A 19562-nucleotide genomic window follows, 5' to 3' on the forward strand; every position below is an offset into this window, starting at 1 on the left:
AAAATAATGAGAAGATCGTTGTATTGACTATTCCTTTTTTCTTTTTTGTGTAATGATCGCATTGAAATTTAAATTTAATATTTTATATATATTATTCCAAACTTTCTATTACTAATCTGACCCTAATCGTTCCTTTATGAGTCTATATAATTTATCTCGATTTAATCAAAATAGTTTCAGTGATGTAAAAATAAGAGTAAGTAGTCACTTTTGTTCTTAAATGTATAATTTGTTAACAAAAGATAAAAATACAAAATTTAGTCCCCGAAAGTATAAAAAGTGCGACAAATATATTTAGTTGTTAATTTTCATCTGTCACCGTTAATAAAATAACATAAGGTCATCTCTAATTGTCAGCATATGAGCATATTTATTATATAATATTTTTTGACTTTTCATTTTCTTACTCCGCTGACAAATACGTCCCTAAAAGATAAGAATATAAAATTTAGTCTTCAAAAGTGTAAAAAGTGCGACAAATATATCAAAACGTTAATAGTTAATTGTAACTAGTTATTATAATTTGAAAAAAATTATAATGATTGTGACAAATTTTTTTAACAAAGTCGTAAATTAAATTGAGTCTAGAAGAAAAAAACATACTCGTTTTATAAACTATAAATAATTTTTTTACACTCTCATGCTTGATGAAAGGTTAAGTAAAAAAAATACTTATTGTAAAGTATTATAGTTAAATTAGGTCCGTGAATAATTTTTAGGAAAAATTGCAATTGTAATGACATTTTTAATTTGTGAAAAACACTAGCCTCCTCTGGAATGATTTTTTTTAAGGTTATGATTTTTTAAATAATGAGTCAATAAAAAATAATTGTGTATGATTTAAAAAAAAAAAAAAAATCAACAAACTTTTATTATAATTTGTAATTTGATGTCATTGCATATACTAATAGACATTCATATTTTATTATGAAAAATTTATATAAAAAAATAATTAAATAAACTGTGTTTGATTAAACAAAAATAATAATTTTCTTATTGTTTTAAAGTAAATTTTTTTTTCTTTTTTTTTTCTATGTTGATAGCATTTATTCAAGAGTTGACAACCAAATGATTGATTTTTTTGTAGTTGAAAAAAAGTAAGAAGAATTCGCCAAAGCAATAAAAATTCACTTCTATTGGTAATATTTTATGCATGTCTCAACTGTTGATGAATCTTAAAAATTATATATGAAAAAAGACATTTACCGATGTGATGTAGCTCTCCTGAAATTTTGTCGAAGTCATTATAAAATTTTCAAAATTATAATAATTAGTCACTATCTATTATTAATGTTTGAATATATTTGTTTCACTTTTTATACTTTCAGGACTAAATCTTGCATTTTCATCTTTCAGAGACGCGTTTGTCAGCGGGGTAGGAAGATGAAAAGTCAAAAAAATATTATGACAAATATGTCTTATGCTAACAATTAGAGATGACCACGTTGACAATCATTTTAGTGATAAATTTGTCTCTCTGTGCCATGTAGGCTATTTTAGTAACGGTGAGAGGCGAAAGTTAACAGTCAAATATATTTTTCGCACTTTTTATACTTCTAGGGACTAAATTTTGCATTTTCATCTTTCAGGGATGCGTTTGTCAGCAGGGTAGGAAAATGAAAAGTTAAAAAAATATTATGACAAATATGTCTTATGCTAACAATTAGAGATGATGACGAAAGTTAACGGTCAGATATATTTTTCGCACTTTTTATACTTCTAAGGACTAAATTTTGTATTTTTATATTTCAGGCACGCATTTATTAACAAATTACACATTCACAGACAAAAATAACTATTTACCAAAAATTAAAGAACGATTTAAGTGATTGATTCGGTTTGACAAGGGACACATTAAACCGAATTAGACCCATGGAAACCAACAACTTCATTCATACTAGTCTTAAAACGGATCAAACCTGACCATGCGGAACCATAGCTAACCACTGAACCATGTCGGTATTTTTTAATATACTAGTACAACGAACAATTCAGCAACTATGAGTACTGCCAAAGTTAACAAAGGTAACAATTTAAACATTTCAAGTACAAATAATTTAAACTTCAACATTGTTTAGATAATATTCATCATAAAAATTTGCATTCATCACACATTCAAAATGATAGGCCAGCACAACAAAAATCTAAGATAATAAAACACTTAATCAAATTTCCCAATGACACGTTCAAAGAGGTTCTTGAGCTCTTTCATATAATCCTCAAACATCTATTTCATCATTTTTTATTATCACCATCAATCAACTTTGTGGCCTTTGTAATTGCAGAACTTATCTTCTCCTTGTCTTCTGAGCAGAGTTTTGAACTTAAATTTTCATTTTCCAACCCATTGTTCATCTTGTTAACATAATCATTCAATTTATTCATTGCAGTGGCCTTCCTAAGGAATTTCTTATCTTCAGCTTGGTATTCCTCTGCTTCTTGAATCATTCTATTAATTTCTTCCCTTGACAGTCTTCACTCAGCAAAGCAGCATGCACAGCTGCACCATAAGCAACAGCTTCATCAGGGTTGATGCTCTTTCACAGATCCTTTCCGTTGGAAAAGTCCTGCAATAGCTCTTGCACTTTGGGAATCCTTGAAGAACCACAACAAGGATAACATCATGTACACTGCTCTTGTTCATCTTAGAATCAGTAAGACACTTATCCACTGTCTCCATACACTCCTTAAAGAGCTCCATATTGATTTCCTCAAACTTTGCACGAGTGATCGAAGAACAGAAGTCAATGGCATCAGATAAAGCATCTACTTCAATGTTGGTAGTAACAGCATGTGAGAGTGTTCTTTTTGCCCTCTCGCACGTGGTTTTTAACCTCCTCAGCACCTTCAGGTTCCCACTAATGTCCACTTTTTTTTTTCTTTTGATCTCCTTTACAAAATGGTCCAGCATTCTATTATCAATGTCCTCTCCCCCAAGGTGACCATTTCCAGCTGTGGCCTTAACTTTAAAGATCTTACCCTTAAGAGTAAGGAGAGACGCATCAAAAGTACCACCACCAAGGTCAAAGATGAAAATGTTTCGCTCTCCAACACAATTATTAGTCCTCATGTCAAGACCATGCATGATTGCCGCAGCAACGGGTTCATTGATTATCCGCAGAATATTTAGGCCTGCAATTTTTCCAGCATCTATGGTAGCTTTATACTGAGAATCATTGAAATAGGCAGGCACAGTAACCACTTCATTCTTTGCATGTTTCTCCAAAAACGCTTCTGCAATCTGCCACATCTTCGCAAGAACCATTGATGATAGACATTTTTTTCCTCAGCACAAAAGTGCTTCTCCTCACCCTTGTAGTTAAGGATGATCATAGGTTTGTCATTAGTACCGGCAACAACCTTGAATGCCATAACAGCTTGTCCTTTTGAACCACAGGATCACTATATTTCCTACCAATCAATCTCTTAGAATCTGCAAACTTAAAAGAATTCTGATCATTCTGATTAATAATGTGTTCGGATAACAAGTACGAATTGATTCTAGTCCATAAATTCATGGTGACACCGTGAAAAAGCTGAAGCAACCAACAGTTGCTTCACTCCTAGTGTTGCCCTGATCATTGTGGATTATCTCCACTCGACGGTGATGCTCCCGCCATACTGCAACACATGAGTAAGTTGTTCCCAGATTGATTCCTATGGCAATTCTATGACCTTCTTTAGCCATTGAGTTTGAAGTGAATGAATACTGAGATACACAGAACAGAATGACAGAAGTATTTCTGAAATACTAGTACTATGAAAATTACCTGAAACGCCTAAAACTATACTTATATACATGTGTGCGTGTTGATTCCACAAAGTGAAGTTGCACATGCTTAGTCATCGGAAATCAAGACTTATAATCTCATTTACAGCGTCTCCTCGTGCACAGTACACTGCAGTATGAACATTGGAAAACTAAAAGACTGAGGCTGAAAGCCTTCATTCATTAATTTTCGTTCTTTAAGGATAGTATAAGTAATCTTTTATTAGATCGACTTGGGAAATGATGACCCAGTAAAATGATAACTTAATTATATCCTTTAATGGACCAATTATGCAAGTTTTGCCCTCAAATTAAATTATAACTTAAAGAATCCAATTAATCATACTTTAATAAATTATTTTCCTAAAACTATATAAAACTTCGTACCCCATTGCCCAGAGGCTCTTCGCTATGCGAAGGTATGGAGGAAGGATATTGTACGCAGCCTTGCCCTTGCATATGCAAAGAGGCTGTTTCCGGATTCGAACCCATGACCAACAAGTCACCAAGGCACAACTTTACCGCTGCACCAGGGCTCGCCCTCATTTTCCTAAAACTATATACCAAACAAAATCTTTTACAAAAACATACTATTAAAACAAATTGTCGTAGCCTTAAACCATATTTAAATTAGTGATCATATTGTTAGGAAGTCTCACATTTGTGAGGGGTTAGAAAGTCCTACATCATCTGTCTCAATTCTAGAGATGCAGCTTATATATTTGTTGGACAATTTTACTTAGTGACTAAAATCTGACACATGACCCACTAATTTTTAATTTTGATCATCCTTGTATAATTACATAACCTAGATTTATAGTTATCATTTCTCACACTCCTCCACACTAAGAAGAGACTCAAAATTTCTATGCTCAGTTGCAGAATTCAAATATTAATTTATATGCTCGGGTCTTTTCCGAAATCATTAAACAAATATCTAGCCTTTGAAATCAATTCTCCAGAGAAAATGATATTGATTTATATTGAATGATGTTTTTGTTACTGCAAATTGCTAGTGTGTTTTTTCCTAAAAAATGTAGCAGAATCAGAATAAGAATATGCCTTTGTGCAGAGGTTACTAATCACTTGGAAGCAAAGATTAGTTTGTCCATTAAGTATAGAAAGAGGATGCAAACTAAGAACTGTAAAAAACACACTTAAACATTTGTACTCTTAAAAATAAGTGAATGTGTGACCTGCAGATGATCACTTTAGATCAAAGATGATTGCTTGTCAATAATTATTACAGCAAGAGCCGCAAACAGAGTAGTCAAAGAGGCATATTACAAATACACACTTAAAACATCTTAATCTTAAAATATAAGTGATTCTATGAACTTCTGCAGATGATCATTTAAGATCAAAGATGATTGCTTTTCCATAGGTACAAAAAGAGATGAAAACTGAAAACTAGTCAAAAAGGCATAATACAAATACAACTAAATATAGGAAAAACTGTAGAATCATTGTTACCACTGGATACATAGCCAAGCTCAACATTGCAGTGAGACTACTAATAAATGCACCCAAATAAAGGCGATGGCTACACAAGTTCAATGTACGCCATAGGTGCATTATCACCCCGCCTTGGTAGGGTTCTTATAATTCTTGTGTAACCCCCATTCCTTTCGCCATAGCGTTCTGGAACCTCCGCAAACAAAGCATGGACAATCTGCTTCTCATAGATGAACCCAAGGGCTTGTCTTCTTTTATGAAGAGAACCATCCTTTGCCAAAGTGATCATTTTATCAACAAACTTCCTAATTGCACTGGCCCTTGCTCTGGTGGTCTTTATGCGACCATATTTAAGGAGCTGAGTTGTAAGGCCTCGGATGAGTGCGCGGCGCTGATCAGGGGGTCTGTTGAGTTTGGGCACTTTCCTCCCATGTCTCATGGCAGAGACTCGACCACCATTGTCAATAATGGTAAAAGAGTGATCAGAGCCGGCATATTCTGTAACATGAAGAAGTCCAGAAGTGAAGTCAATTTGACTACTATATTTCAAAGGATAATGGGTACAATTAGGAAACAGATTTCATTCACATACAACAACCTCAAAGGCAATGTTAGAATATGATTTGATTTCCGCACTTGATCTAACAAGAGGCTTATCAGATTAAAGACTACGATTTATTTTCTATGGCTAAAATTACACATATCACCAATGGAAAACAATCTTATTTGAGCTGAAATCCACAACACAGTCTGAAAACACAAATAAGACTTAAATTAGAGACCTTACTTAAAAGAGAACCAAGCATTTTTTTTTATCCCTAGGAATCAAAGACAGTGTCAGGATGTTTCCAACAACTCGCGTACCACAATGGTTTGAAAACATATTTCGTATTTTCACAAATAATTACAAAAATACTGCATTATTTTCACTTTATTTCCAACTTCTGAAGTCATGTAATTGTTTTTGCCAACTCTTGTATAAGTCCTTAAAAACACAAAACAACGTGAATACGAGATGATTGGTGGACAGTGTAAAAACTGAGTAACTGACAGTACATGGTTAATAAACTCTTGTCTAAATTAGTAAAAATAAAATCAGAAGACACTTTCCCGAATCAAGCCTTAGAATTCTTCAATCATATTTTGAATATAAAAAAGGTAAATAGATTTTGAATATCCCGAAAGTTCCTTTCATAGTTGTAATCAATAAATCCTAACACCAAATGAGAAAGGAAGGCGCAAAGGCAGAATTTTATGATATCTAAGAACCTACGAAGCCTAGATACAGGAAACAACACGACACAGGAATAATACGACAATTTTTTTGAAATTAAGGATACTGACACGTCCTGGATACATTAATAAAAAAAAATGATAAGAATGAGCAAATAAAAAGGGGAATTGGAGGGAGTGAGTACCTGAAGAAGGAGAGGAGAGGAAGAGGGGGTTAAGAGGAACCAGACCGGTGAAAGGGGTGAGAAGGGATTTGGGTTTGGTTCGAGAAATTCGGAGCTTGGATGAAGAGGAAGATGGCAATACAGGGAAGCGCAATGAAGAGGAAACAGAAGGAGAATGAGAGGGCAAAGCAGAGCGCAAGGAAGCCATGGACCACCTGTTGTTGCTGGTCGTAGCCATTACTGAAACCGACGCCATTGTTGTCTGTGTTGAGCAACACGAGAAGTGCCACCACACTCACTAGATAACTACTGTGGATAGAGAACACAAACAGAAGAAGAAGAGAGAGAGAGAGAGAGAGAGAGAGAGATTGGACTTAGAGTGGGCTTTTTGTCCAGTAATTTTTATTTTTGGTTTTTTTAATGTCAGACATCTTCTTTGGACCGGGCTTCTCATTTTCTTCAAACGATTAAAAAAATGTTAGTAAAACTTTAAAGGTGATTGAGAGAGGGAAGATTGCGACTAAAAGTGGTGATTCTCTAAACGAAAATTAATCATCAAAAATGGATAATTCTGTAATAATAATATGATTAAAAAAATAGTAAAAATAGCATCGTTTTAAATGACCAATTTTATTCTTAAAAATGTAAAATGTCATTTAGTTTCTCAAAATGATCAAATGAAAAAAAAAATTCAGAAGTATAATTTGTCATTTATTTTAGTTTTAATTCCTATTGGAATTAAAAAAAATTAAATTAAATTAAAAATTTTATAATAATTCATATATATATATATATATATATTGTAGTCAATCGAGTGAATCCCTTATTACATTGACTTGAGAGATAAAAAAAAAGTAAAATAAATATTTTGTTACGCACAACATGGTTGTTAAACTTGCGATTCTATGTAGAATCGTAGAGATTCCGTAAACTCGACTCGTAGAATCGAATCGTAAACTCGTAAGAGTTTACTCAAAAGGCAGCAACAAAACCCACTACCTAAAAGGCAGCAACAAAACCCACTACCCACCCTTGATGAAGCCAAAATTTCAATTAACAGATAATTTGTCCATGTTCGGGGGACCACCTTAGCGTTGCCAGAATTCAACACTAAGCATCGTTTCAAACTTTCAATTAACAGAGATTTCAATTAACAGATACTCCCTTAATTTAGCAACAGAACCCAAAACTCAACACTATAATGAAGCTAACAATAGCATTGCCAGAATTTCAATTAATAAATACTCCCTTAATAAGCATTGTTTCTAACTTTCAATTAACAGAGATGAATTAACAAAGAAGCTTTGAGAAAGAAAACACCTTAGCGTCATGGAGCAAAGCTTGGAGCTAGGTCAGGAAATGAGGGCTTTCGACGAGTGAGGGCTTTCAAGTTTCAAACAATGACGAGGACCACCACGACGCGATTAGCTCAGCAGTCCAGCACGACAGCACGACAACGATGACGACAACCACAACGACGCGAGTAGCTCAATGAGAGTCATTTTGGGGGGTTAGTAGCTTGAACAAGGTAGAGTGAGTGAGCAGAGAGAGTCAGAGTCATTTTCGGGAGTTGTTGTACGACGTCGTTTCCGGTTTTCATAAACTCGTGGACTCAGAGCAGACTTGCGAATCTACCCAAACTCGTTCAAGTCTACGCAAAATCGGACGAGTCTACTCCGGTTTTGATTCTACTTCCGATTTAACTCGCCAACCCTCAATAGAATCGTAAAATCGTAAGATTTTATGATTTAAATCGAGAGTTTAACAACCATGACGCACAACGCCAAAACAAATTTTAATAAAAAAAGGTAAAGAATAAAAATATATTTTAACCTTCATTTTATTACTCATTTATATTTTTCTCTCTTATATATTGATTTCTCTTTAATTTACTGATAATCCAAATATATAACACAAATTCCCAGACCCCAACAACTCTAAATTATTTTAAATTTACATTTTATTTTAAGATAAATACACACGTACGTTAAATAAATACTCGTCGAAGTAATTTGAAGATGCAAACAGTGTTGCTTCCCTGCATTGGCAAGAAGATTCCCTATTGGTTTCTGCCACAGTCTTCAACACAGCTACGAATTCGATCAATCTGGGCCTCCCTCCATTAAGGTGAACATCGATCAACCTTTTTTTCTCTTTGCAACTTGTCATTTTCCATCTCTAACAACCATTTTTTCCCTTCTCTTCACGCAGATGGCTGCAGAAGACTACACTTTTGGGCCTTACAAGATACACCACACTGAAGTGTTCTACTCCACCAATCTCTCTTACGCCATGGTTAACCTGCGTCCTCTTCTCCCTGGTAACAATAAGTAACACTGCCCATCATGCCTAATTCTTCAAACAATCATGGTTCAGTTCATTTTGCCTTTCCCTTTTGCTTTCTAATTGATTTGGTCAGAAAATAGTAAAGGCAACAAAACATAATTGTGTTTTTTACTGTGTTGTTTACCAAGTTGGTGTCTTTTTTTAGATTAAAAAATACCCGTTTTGATAATTTGCTCGTTTTTGTCCCTTTGCAGGTCATATCCTTTACATGGGTTTCATGTTTCAATAACACAGTGATGGGGTGGGATGGTTGATGTTTTTTTTGTTAGTTCTAGACTGAATGAAACTTTTAATTGGGTGAATTTCATAGTCATGTTTTTTTTTTAAAACAACATTCCACGACCGCGATTTCAGCTATAATGTCAAGGATTTTGGGCTCACGCGATTGCTGTTGCAGCCGCATTTACCTGCAATTTTCCATGCAATTTAAAACCTTGTTCATAGTTTGTCGCTCACTGTTTTGGTTGGAAAATCAATTACAAGCAGAAACATAGTTGTGTTGAGTTTTGTTGCATACTGATACTGCATTACATTACATACATCTACAAAGGCCATGTAGTCCAGCACAATATGTTTTGGGGTTTCCTGTCCTTCACTGCAATGGACTTCTTAGTGAGTATATTTATAGAGCTTCTTTGTATTATCAGTGTCAATTTTGATTTATGGTTTCATCATGGTCACTCAAATGCATTAAACTATTGATAGATTATCCATGTGGTTAGTTGTTTGATATACCGTATATAGGCATAGGGAAAATTCATTTGTGTCTGCATGTGCTTGTTTGAAAGTATTGGAAGTACAGCTAGACTTGGGTGTTTATAAGTGTTTCATACTTTCATAGTTAATTACTAAAGATAATTTTAGTTTTGGGCACAAGATTCTTTTATCCTGTGCAATGTAAAGTTGTAAGCTTGATTGCGTATGGCAATGTAAATGTTTGGCTTTACAGTTTTTACATGTGCTCATCTGTTCGAAGCGCGAAGTTAAGCGTTTCGTTGATCTCACTGCTGATGAGACTTCTGATTTATGGCTCACTGCACAAAAAGTTGGTAAGCAGCTTGAGAGCTACCATAAGGCTTCATCACTTACTCTTGCTATCCAAGTAAGACTCATTTGAAGTATGCTCAGCTCGTTTAGTCATTTATTTTTTAACTGCTTTGGATTGAATTCTTTCTTCTTTTACATTTGAATTTACTTTGTACTTTAACACATTTTATTTCTGAAAGATAATTTGTTGTTCATATTTCTTGTTCAGTTCTAGTTGTGCACTTTGTTGCTAACTTGCAACCATGTCATTAGGAATTAGATGGATGCTGACTTTTTTTTGTTTTTGCTCTTCCCTTCTAGTTATTTACCTTTACTTGTCTCTCCTTTTTATGCACATGCCATTATGTGAACAAGATAGAGCCTTTGTTCGTTAGCATTATGGTAGTATAAAAGATGAAATGCTTAAGAAATCATTGTCCAATATTTGTATGGAATGTATGAATGTTAAATTATTGCTTCAGTTCTTTTCTAGGAAGATTCGTGGTAGATATAATTGTTTTAACAATTAGTTTCCTCCTGGCTCTCGTTTGCCAAGTTATTAAGCATGTAAGGCAACCAGATGATGAGCTTTATTGGTGCATTATACTTTTTTACTGGACAACTGTTTCCAGGTTACAGCTTGTCTAATATTTTGTAATTGCTCTTAGGTGAAACGTGAAAATATCTGTGACCATGATTTGATATTAGGAAAATTCCCTATTGATTAGATGAACAAATACTAAAGGGGGAGTTCAATTTTTATTTATTTATTTTAGCCTGTATTTAGTATTCAAAATTGTACAAAACTGACACAGTACCTTGGGTCGTGTTGGTGCTGTTCTCCAGTCAATTTTTTTCTCACTAACCACTGCCACTTTTAGCTTCCAAGATAAAAGCAGTGGTCACCAAAATGAAATGCTAATTTTGATTGGAAAACTTTATCTAAGTTATGTTCTTAAATATTTTCCCTACTTTTACAGACTGTGCTGTCTGGATGATATGCTACTTGTGTCTTACAAAAATAACCGAGTTATCTTTCTGTACCTTAGGATGGGCCCCAAGCAGGACAGATGGTACCGCATGTTCACATTCATCTTATCCCTCGGAAAAGTGGTGATTTTGAGAAGAATGACGAGATATATGATGCAGTAGGATGGATTTTTTCTTGTGGCTATGCTGTTGATTTTAATAATTTGTTTCATTTGAATTTGATATGTGATCGTTCTCTGCTGTTTGTCATTGGTTCAGATAGATGAGAAGGAGAAGGAATTGAAACAAAAACTTGACTTGGACAAGGAGAGGAAAGACAGAAGCCTTGAAGATATGAGTCAAGAGGCCGATGAATACAGAAAGCTTTTCTTATAAGTTATAACATGTTTGCTAACAGTAGAAAGTAAATTCTGTGTGCATCCTGTGACCAGATTTTCTGAGTCTAGACAATCTTAATGCACTTCCTTGTAGCCACAGAAAAGTTTATTCCTCTGCTTTAGACTTTATAAATTTTGAGATGCACTGGATCATACAAGTCACACAAATTATAGTCTTCTGGGGAACTTATTATTATTAATTATTGTTACATTGTACTAAAGTTTCAAGGAACAATGACAATTTGGTTGAACTAACGGCTCTTGGGTATCTCTGTTTATTTTAGCCTCAGCTTTGCTTGTTAGTGTTGGATTAGTATAAATTTTCAACTCAAGTTATGCTTGTTTCCATTCAGAGAGCAAGTAATCTTCTCCTTTTTCCTAAAATTTTAGTACCAAAAAGAGATTTAAATACAATTCATTTCAAAATTTCAATTTATTAGTAGATTTTGGATAAAATGATTGTTTAATTTTTTTTAAAAAGGAAAAACTGAATTTATTCTATTAGTTTTGTAGGACCACTGAGGTATGACAAAAAAAATATTAATGTTGTTCAAGTTTGACTCATTTATTTAATAAGTTCAATTTTTAGTTCAAATTTAGTTCATTTGATTCATGAACTTCAAGAAGCTGATTATTGAATCTTGTTTCGAACTATTTTAGAGTTGATTCAGTTTATTGTAATCCCTATGTACAATCTTAGCTAGCTTGATAGTGATGTAATGAAGTTTTAGTAAGGGAACCATGCAATATTATAACAAAAACGTTAATGTAATTACAAAAATAAATGTCAATTATAATCATACTCTACATAATTAATTTTTTTGGTTCTACATTTCTCGTCTTTCTCTGCACATAATCAGAGAAATGCTTTGTAATTTTGTGTACAAATCTTTCTATGAACCTATGTATTCTTGCTCAGCCATTTGTCTATTTATACACAATTTTAGTTTCTTTTGAGAATATATTGTAATTTATAGTCACCAGTCAACATCTTTGGATATCGAAGCTAAACTAGTTACCAATTCTGTATACTCTGATTTAAGTGCATTCCAATTCTTTTTAGTTGCAAAACCAATTTCAAACCTATGCTTAATCCTTCAAAATGCAACACTGTTAGCAATAGCATAACTAACAGCCCCAAGGAAAATGACAGCAACCACGAAGGGAGGCCCAAAAGGAATATATCGAGACCCACCTACCTGAATGACTATAGCACTTAGCACTAGGAACAGAATTTGTTAGAGATGATTATGTTAAGAGCAACTCTGTTAGAGGTTGTTAGTGCTTTATGATTTCCTTTTCCACTACCAGACAACTATTAAACTTGTATATATAAGTAATGAACGGAAATGAAAAGGCAAGAAAGAACTTCATTAGAATTCAGTAGTGTATGGAGGTCACCTTGTCCTCCAAATCAAGGGCCCCTGCCCTCTGCTCCTAACAAACACATAGTTACATAAAATACCTACTCGAATTTTCTGACTGCAAATGACAAAATAAAATGTCAAGTGTCGTAGTTTAAAGTTATAAACATTTTTTTTGGGAGAGACTAGCTGTCACATAATTAACAATTATTGAATGTTGACATAATCAACTACTCATATAATTAATCATTCACACATTTTAAAACATTTTTGCGAAGACTTCTTAATTGGTAAGTTTCCCGTTATTTTTTTCCTAAAGGAAATGACAAAAGGGGTAAGTAAGAATAATTTAAAAAAAATGATGAAGAAAACTAGTACATAGAATTTCTAAACCTACAAATTGAAAGCAAAATTCTAATTGAATAGCATCTGTTGCTCCTAGTTGCTGCATATTTCTAATACATTCATCAAGTTGATTGTTTTCTCCGTTGCCCCCTGCATCAAGGTAAATAGACAACTAACCAAAATCATCAAAAATATTATCATTGTTATTTTCTTTATGCATATTGAGAAAGAATAACAAATTTTGTTAGATGGCTGTTGAATACTATGATTTTGGGCCTCACAAGATCCACCATAGTTCAGTGTTCTATACAAGTAATCTTTCTTTTGCCTTTGTCAACCTGCGTCCTGCTGTGACAGGTATGCTGCTCCCTTATCTCTGTTTTCTCACTTCTCTTATGATCATATATGCTTTATTATCTCCAATATTCAAACTGGCATAATCTTTTCTTCTTTTTTTTCCATTTTCTTTTTGAGATAAATTAAGTTTTCTTAACAATTTGTTTGGCAGTGTTGTGAAATTAACAAAAGAAGTTTTTGACTCAAAATGAATGCTTTGAGTGTATGCATGTATGGCGAAGAAAATATTAGGCTTGTTTAGTTTGAGACAATGTTTTTATAAGCTTTAATTTCCACTTTTTCTCAAATAGTTGTAAAACTGCAACTTTATTTTCATTTATTTTTTTGTTTATGATGATTATCATAAGAAATAATGAAAAACAATAAAACCTTAACATGTAGAGTTATGAAAAGAATATCAATTCATCCCTGCATGACATAAATCTAATGATTAAAAAATTGTGTATAATTTCTCTCTGTGTCGTTTTACAATTGTAATTAGTGCACTGTGTTTTATATTGATTTATTAGATTAATAATAAATTTAAATTTAAATTTAAAATTTATAAATAGTAAATTATTACTTTTGAATCATTTCTACTACCACAGATATAACTTGCTAATTGGCTTTTCTTTTTCATTTGCAGGTCATATCCTTTTTAATATGATGTTAATTAATTGTTAACAATATATGCTGTGATGAGATGATCAATCCATTTTCATAATTGGGTAAAATTCAAGTAGAGGCATTGCTTGAACCAGCTAAAAGAAGGCATTGCATATGTGATGAGTCTTACATATCAGCATATGTAGCTTCATAATATAATTACAATGGTTACTATTGACTACTTTGAAGATCCGTGTGATTAGTTAATTACTAATATAGCAATATTCAATATGAGTGAACATGTTATAGAGCATTAGAGCTAACTTGTTTCATCAGAGAATCAACATGACATGGCCTGCATATGCCCACATACCACAGAATTCATAAGAAGAGGGCCAAAGGACAGCCACACTTGATTTAAAATTGGTTTCTCATTGTTGCTTGCTTAAGAGTCTTAAGAATTATTAGGCTCATTATTAATTTTCATAACCTAAATCTCACTCCAGTTAGCTATTTGAAGCTGAACTTGGTTAACTTAACAGTATCTACATGTGCTTGTCTGTTCAAAGCGCGAAGTGAAGCGTGTTGCTGATCTCACAGATGATGAGACAGTAGATTTATGGCTCATAGCAAAGAAACTTGGTAGGCAGCTAGAGAGCTACCATAAGGCTTCATCACTTACATTTTGTATCCAAGTAAGACAATTGAAGGAGACTTTAACCATGTGTTTTTTCATTTCTGCTAATTTCTATAGTCTCATTCTTTTAATTAAATATAATTGTCTAAGACTTACATGCTATCATGCTACTACAATTTTTTAACCTAACCAAATCATCTTTATGAACCATAGGATGGACCTCAAGCAGGGCAATCAGTGCCTCATGTTCATATCCATATCCTTCCCCGGAAAAGTGGTGATTATGAGAACAATGATGACATTTATGATGATGTAGGATGAAAGCTTTTATTTTACTCTATTAAATAATTTCTCTGTTTTATGTAGTTAGATCTATTATCGTGACTTTGTTATGACATTTGTTCTTTATTGAATGATGCAGATAAATGAAAAAGAGAAAGAGTTGAATCGAGCACTTAAGGTGGATATAGAAAGGAAAGACAGGAGCATTCAAGAAATGGCTCTTGAGGCTGATGAATACAGAAAATTTGTCTTTTGACATTTTTAAGTGGCACTTTAAATAAAATAGGAAGGTTACAAAAAGAAAATCTAGATAAAAAGGTTGATAATAAGGGAACAGAATTTGATGATTCTGTGTTTCATAACATTTTCATTGTATCAGGAGTTCTCAAGAAAACGCTGTCTGTTTGGAGTTTCCCCTTTTGTTCTTCTGCCTATTTGGACATTTCATGTACTTCGCCGTGATCAATCAAGAACTTATCTTTTGCTTTGGAAATTTGTGTTGCACACTTGCACTGAACCTTAAAGAAGTTGTTGGATAATTTGATTCAAGTAATTTGGAAACTAGTATATTTAATATTTACCTGTTTGCTATTGTGTGACAGACTCGAGCTTAAGGAACCGAAATTTTTGTGTATATCTTGTGTTAGCCTAGGCATTTTCCTACTAGAGATGAAATAAAAATGAATATAGAAGAGCCGAATGCAAATAGTAATTATGCTTTCGGTTGAGAAACATGGCAGAGTTCAAATTAGATAGAAAGTTAAGAAGATTTAAGAGAATTCAGAACTTGTATTGTTAATTGAAACGAGAAGTTAGCACAAAATGAGCTACTCTTTGATTTATATACCTGGATGAAAGACTAAGGGTGTGTTTTGATTGGTAGTTGGTTTTGTTTTTATTAAGAGAAAAATAGACGAAATAAACATCTCATATTTTTTCTGTACTAAAAGAAGTCGACTGTTTCTATTTTTGTCTACTGTCAAAACTCTTTTATAAAATTTATTAAAACTACACAATTACTAGTAACACTCAAAAAGTAAAACTTACAAATTTTGGTAATTTACATCGGTCAATAATAAAGAGTTTGTTTAGAAGAGTATGTAATTATTAATTATTATTTCTCCAATTTTCTAATAAACTAGAGTAATTGATTATAAATATTTAATTTTATAAAATAAATGACGATAAATATCTAATTTTAATTGGCTAATGCTACTTTCACTCTCCTTTAGATTTATTTGTGTTTCCTAAATTACCCAATAAAATACACTCCCCTTCCCCTTATTTCTTAGCATAAAGTCCATGAAAACTTCACCACGGAAGCAACTCACACTGATGAAGGGATGGTTTTGCCAATGTGGAATTAGTTTTCTATTTTTTTTTTCCCTTTCTTGTGCGTTTGTGCCTTTCACTGTGAAGCAAAGAGAGGATGTCAAAGTCATGTTCTGAAATTTTTAAAATTTTCTTACCTTTGTGAGAGAATTTGTGATGATGGTATGCACAAAAAAGTTATGGTAGGTGGTATTGCCGTATTGGGACAAATACAAACGAAAGTCACATTGGGAATTCATATTTGAATCTAATTTCTGGAATGCACATGGAAACACTTTTCTAGAAGCAAACTCACATGAGTCTGTGGCTTCAATGGTTTTCTTGATTTGGGGCAAGCAAATTCACTAGATCACCATTCGAATATAAAAGTTAAAATACATTGTTTGAAATTGTAATACATGATAGACAAATTTAAATATTGCGTACCATTGAATTGAAAGTTTGTTGCAGCTATGCAACTGATGACAGTTCTAAAATGCATACTCGAGCGGCCAACAAAGGTTGGTCTAAGGAACAAATTCATATCCCAAAAAAAAAAATGTAAATTTGATTCTTATTTTTTATGTGAAAATTTTATTGGTGGATAATCTATAAATATATTTATTAGCGTCATTGAGTTGTAAGACTTGTCTTGGGTGAGCCCTGAGACCCACTCATCTAAAAAATTTCTGATAAAAAAAATGCATATTAGAGCAATAAACAATTTTCTGAAGAGTGCATAGGAAAGGGGAGTGTATTTTCAAGGGTAATTTTGAGAAAAATAAATAAATAAAAGGGAAGTATATTAGTAACAAGGGGGTTGAAAATAGCAAAAATGTTCAGTTAAATAGTTCATTTGTATGACAAGGGTGTTGCTAGCACCTAGTATTATTGCTGGTGCACCCAACATTTTAAGTGAATGGATGAAAATGTTCTTCACTTAAAATTTAAAAAGCCTCCCTCTCCTGTGTGAACAGTACTGCTCATTCGTACGCGCTACGCCATTCTGCTATCTGCTCACACTACGCCTTCTTCTTCTTCGTTTTGTGGTTGCTTCCGTCGTGTCGTTGTCGTTGAGTGCTTCCGTTGTTGGCATTGAGGACATCTTCAGTGATCTCCGTTGTTTCCACCGTCGAGGTAAGATCGATGCTCTTCATTAATGGCTATTGTTGGTGTTTCGTGTGGTCTGGTTTCATACAGATCATATGATCCGTATGCGTTATATGATCCGTGTAACGCATACGGATCAACTGATCCATATGTTATTTTTTTAATTAATTAAAAAAATGAAATTATTTTGTTTTTGTTTTTAAATATGTTTTTTATGAAATATAAATATATTTTTTTTTGTTGTAAATAGTTATTGTTATTTTTTGAAATAATAAATAGTTTATTGTGAATTATGTGTTTAAAAAGTTAGTTTATTTGTAATTGTAAATATAAAAATTTAATTTAGTTTTAAAAATTGGTATTGTTTGAAAAATTATGTTTTTAAATAGTTAGTTTATTTGTTAGTTTTGTTTTAAAAATAGGTAATTTTTGTGTTTTAAATAAAAATAGTTTATATTGAATTATGTTATGAAATAGTTATTAATTTTAATTGTAAAAATATTAATTTTTTATTTTTTTATAAATATGTTATTTGTATGAAATGTAAATATATTATTTTATTATTTGTTTGTAAATAGTTATTGTTTATTAGATAAATAAATAAATAGTTTATTTTGTATTATGTTTTTAAATAGTTATTTATTTTAATTCTAAATATAATGATTTTTTTTTCTTTTAACTAAAAAATATTTTTTTATTTAGGAATGATTGTATTGTAATTGATTTAAGTATTGTTTGAATTTTCACCAAAAATTGTATGTATGTGAAAATTTGCATATTATGGTTAGAACTAGAAGTTTAGGGTGTGCCTTAGGCAAAGTTATAGGAAGAGCCCTAGGGAGAGGGAATAATCGTGATTCAGATGATATTCCTCAGCGACGAAGGTCCACAGCATCCGCACATAGACAACGGGAAGTTGTTGTTGTTTATGAGGATGCTCCTCACGTGGATGACGCAGCTGAAGAGCTATTCCAACATGCTGAAGAAGTTGTTGATGATGCCGAGGGTTTTCCAGGCGGACCTCGTGACACATTAGTGTTGACTGCCTATGCTGATCATGTTGTAGTCATTATTTGGAATTGAGAGGTATTTATAGTTTTTAATAAATATTATTTTAACAAGTATTTGTTATTATTGCTAAAATTGTTAAAATTATTTAATTATTTTTAGGAACATCCTGAATTGAAGTTATCGTCCCATGGAAGGAAAGTTCAGAAATTCGGGAGGCCTGCTGTTGAGATTGAAGGGTTGGTTGCTGCCACAGGATTAAGTTCTTTGATCACATGTTCATTGGACACTGGCGATCGAGGACTTATATCCGCTTTTGTTGAGAGGTGGTTTAAGGAAACGAGCAGTTTTCATCTTCCAGTAGGAGAGGTCACCATCACCCTAAATGATGTGGCCTCTTTGCTCCATCTGCCCATCATAGGAGCATTCCACAGCTTTGACACTCTTCATGTTGACGAATCGGTGTTGATGTTAGTGGAGTTACTTGAAGTTACTGGAGATGAAGCTAGAGTTGAAACAGTGCAGTGTCATGGGGCATTGGACTGTAGCAGCTAGAGCTTATTTATTGCACTTGTTGGATTGCACTATTTTTGCTAATAAGAGTGCAATACATGTGCATATCGTGTTCTTAGACGCCTTTCGAGACCTCAGTCAGAGTGGAAGCTACGCATGGGGAACTACCGCCCTAGTGCACATGTGCACATGTATGATAATTTGAATGATGCTTGTAAGAACGGCGATAGACAACTTGTTGGATATATCACACTGTTACAGATAATTGTGAATGATTGTTATTTAATTCTTGTTTTTGATCATTTTTTAATATGTTCATGTGTAATTTTTTTTGTTCTTATCAAATTTGTGTAGTGTTGGATTTATGAGCATTTTTCATCTGTTATTGAGGCTTTTACGAACTCAAACTATGATGAAAGGTCACCACGTGCCTGCTGCTGGACATCTAGGAAGGCCTCTACAAAGGCATTACCAACATCGACGTACAAAAAGCGTCTTGATCGACTAACAATTGTTGATGTTTGTTGGATGCCTTACGGTGACCACCGTGCAGTTCGGGAGTTTGACCTCATTTCATGCTTTTCAGGACATATCCGATGGGGTCCCATTGTCGTTATACACCGACCAGAGAGGGTGGTGTGACAATTTGGGTATGTTCAGACGATTCCTCCACACTGTGCGGGTCCAAGA

General features: G+C 33.2%; 3 protein-coding genes and 2 pseudogenes across 3 annotated transcripts; 3 read left to right on the top strand and 2 right to left on the bottom strand.

Annotated features, from left to right (window-relative positions):
* Window positions 1–2102: 2102 nt before the first annotated feature.
* Window positions 2103–4170, bottom strand: LOC114373444 (annotated as a pseudogene).
* Window positions 4171–4949: 779 nt separating this feature from the next.
* Window positions 4950–6986, bottom strand: LOC114373445 (50S ribosomal protein L17, chloroplastic-like). Its single transcript, XM_028330907.1, has 2 exons — window positions 6643–6986; window positions 4950–5722 (listed from the first exon to the last, which is right to left on the bottom strand). The coding sequence occupies exons 1-2, from the start codon at window positions 6875–6877 to the stop codon at window positions 5313–5315; spliced, it is 645 nt and encodes a 214-aa protein (XP_028186708.1). The 5' UTR covers window positions 6878–6986; the 3' UTR covers window positions 4950–5312.
* Window positions 6987–8620: 1634 nt separating this feature from the next.
* LOC114373446 lies at window positions 8621–11615 on the top strand (annotated as a pseudogene).
* Window positions 11616–13071: 1456 nt separating this feature from the next.
* Window positions 13072–15510, top strand: LOC114373447 (bifunctional bis(5'-adenosyl)-triphosphatase/adenylylsulfatase FHIT-like). Its single transcript, XM_028330908.1, has 5 exons — window positions 13072–13229; window positions 13318–13428; window positions 14560–14706; window positions 14862–14960; window positions 15070–15510. Exons 2-5 carry the CDS (start codon window positions 13318–13320, stop codon window positions 15184–15186), a joined length of 474 nt encoding a protein of 157 aa, XP_028186709.1. The 5' UTR covers window positions 13072–13229; the 3' UTR covers window positions 15187–15510.
* A 2621-nt stretch (window positions 15511–18131) lies between these two features.
* On the top strand, window positions 18132–18914 carry LOC114373196. The gene is made up of 2 exons (XM_028330722.1): window positions 18132–18410; window positions 18522–18914. The coding sequence occupies exons 1-2, from the start codon at window positions 18132–18134 to the stop codon at window positions 18912–18914; spliced, it is 672 nt and encodes a 223-aa protein (XP_028186523.1).
* The last annotated feature ends 648 nt before the right edge of the window (window positions 18915–19562 follow it).

This window comes from Glycine soja, chromosome 11 (assembly GCF_004193775.1).
Source record: "Glycine soja cultivar W05 chromosome 11, ASM419377v2, whole genome shotgun sequence".
NCBI classification, from domain to species: Eukaryota; Viridiplantae; Streptophyta; class Magnoliopsida; order Fabales; family Fabaceae; genus Glycine; species Glycine soja.

Excerpts from the sequence above, each read along its gene's own strand:
- LOC114373445 (XM_028330907.1), bottom strand. The coding sequence starts at position 6,877 with ATGGCGTCGGTTTCAGTAATGGCTACGACCAGCAACAACAGGTGGTCC. Across the intron at positions 5,723-6,642 it reads CCTCTCCTCTCCTTCTTCAG|AATATGCCGGCTCTGATCAC; the intron begins GTACTCACTCCC and ends TTCATGTTACAG.
- LOC114373447 (XM_028330908.1), top strand. The coding sequence starts at position 13,318 with ATGGCTGTTGAATACTATGATTTTGGGCCTCACAAGATCCACCATAGT. Across the intron at positions 14,707-14,861 it reads CACTTACATTTTGTATCCAA|GATGGACCTCAAGCAGGGCA; the intron begins GTAAGACAATTG and ends TATGAACCATAG. Across the intron at positions 14,961-15,069 it reads ATGATGACATTTATGATGAT|ATAAATGAAAAAGAGAAAGA; the intron begins GTAGGATGAAAG and ends TGAATGATGCAG.
- LOC114373196 (XM_028330722.1), top strand. The coding sequence starts at position 18,132 with ATGGTTAGAACTAGAAGTTTAGGGTGTGCCTTAGGCAAAGTTATAGGA. Across the intron at positions 18,411-18,521 it reads TGACTGCCTATGCTGATCAT|GAACATCCTGAATTGAAGTT; the intron begins GTTGTAGTCATT and ends AATTATTTTTAG.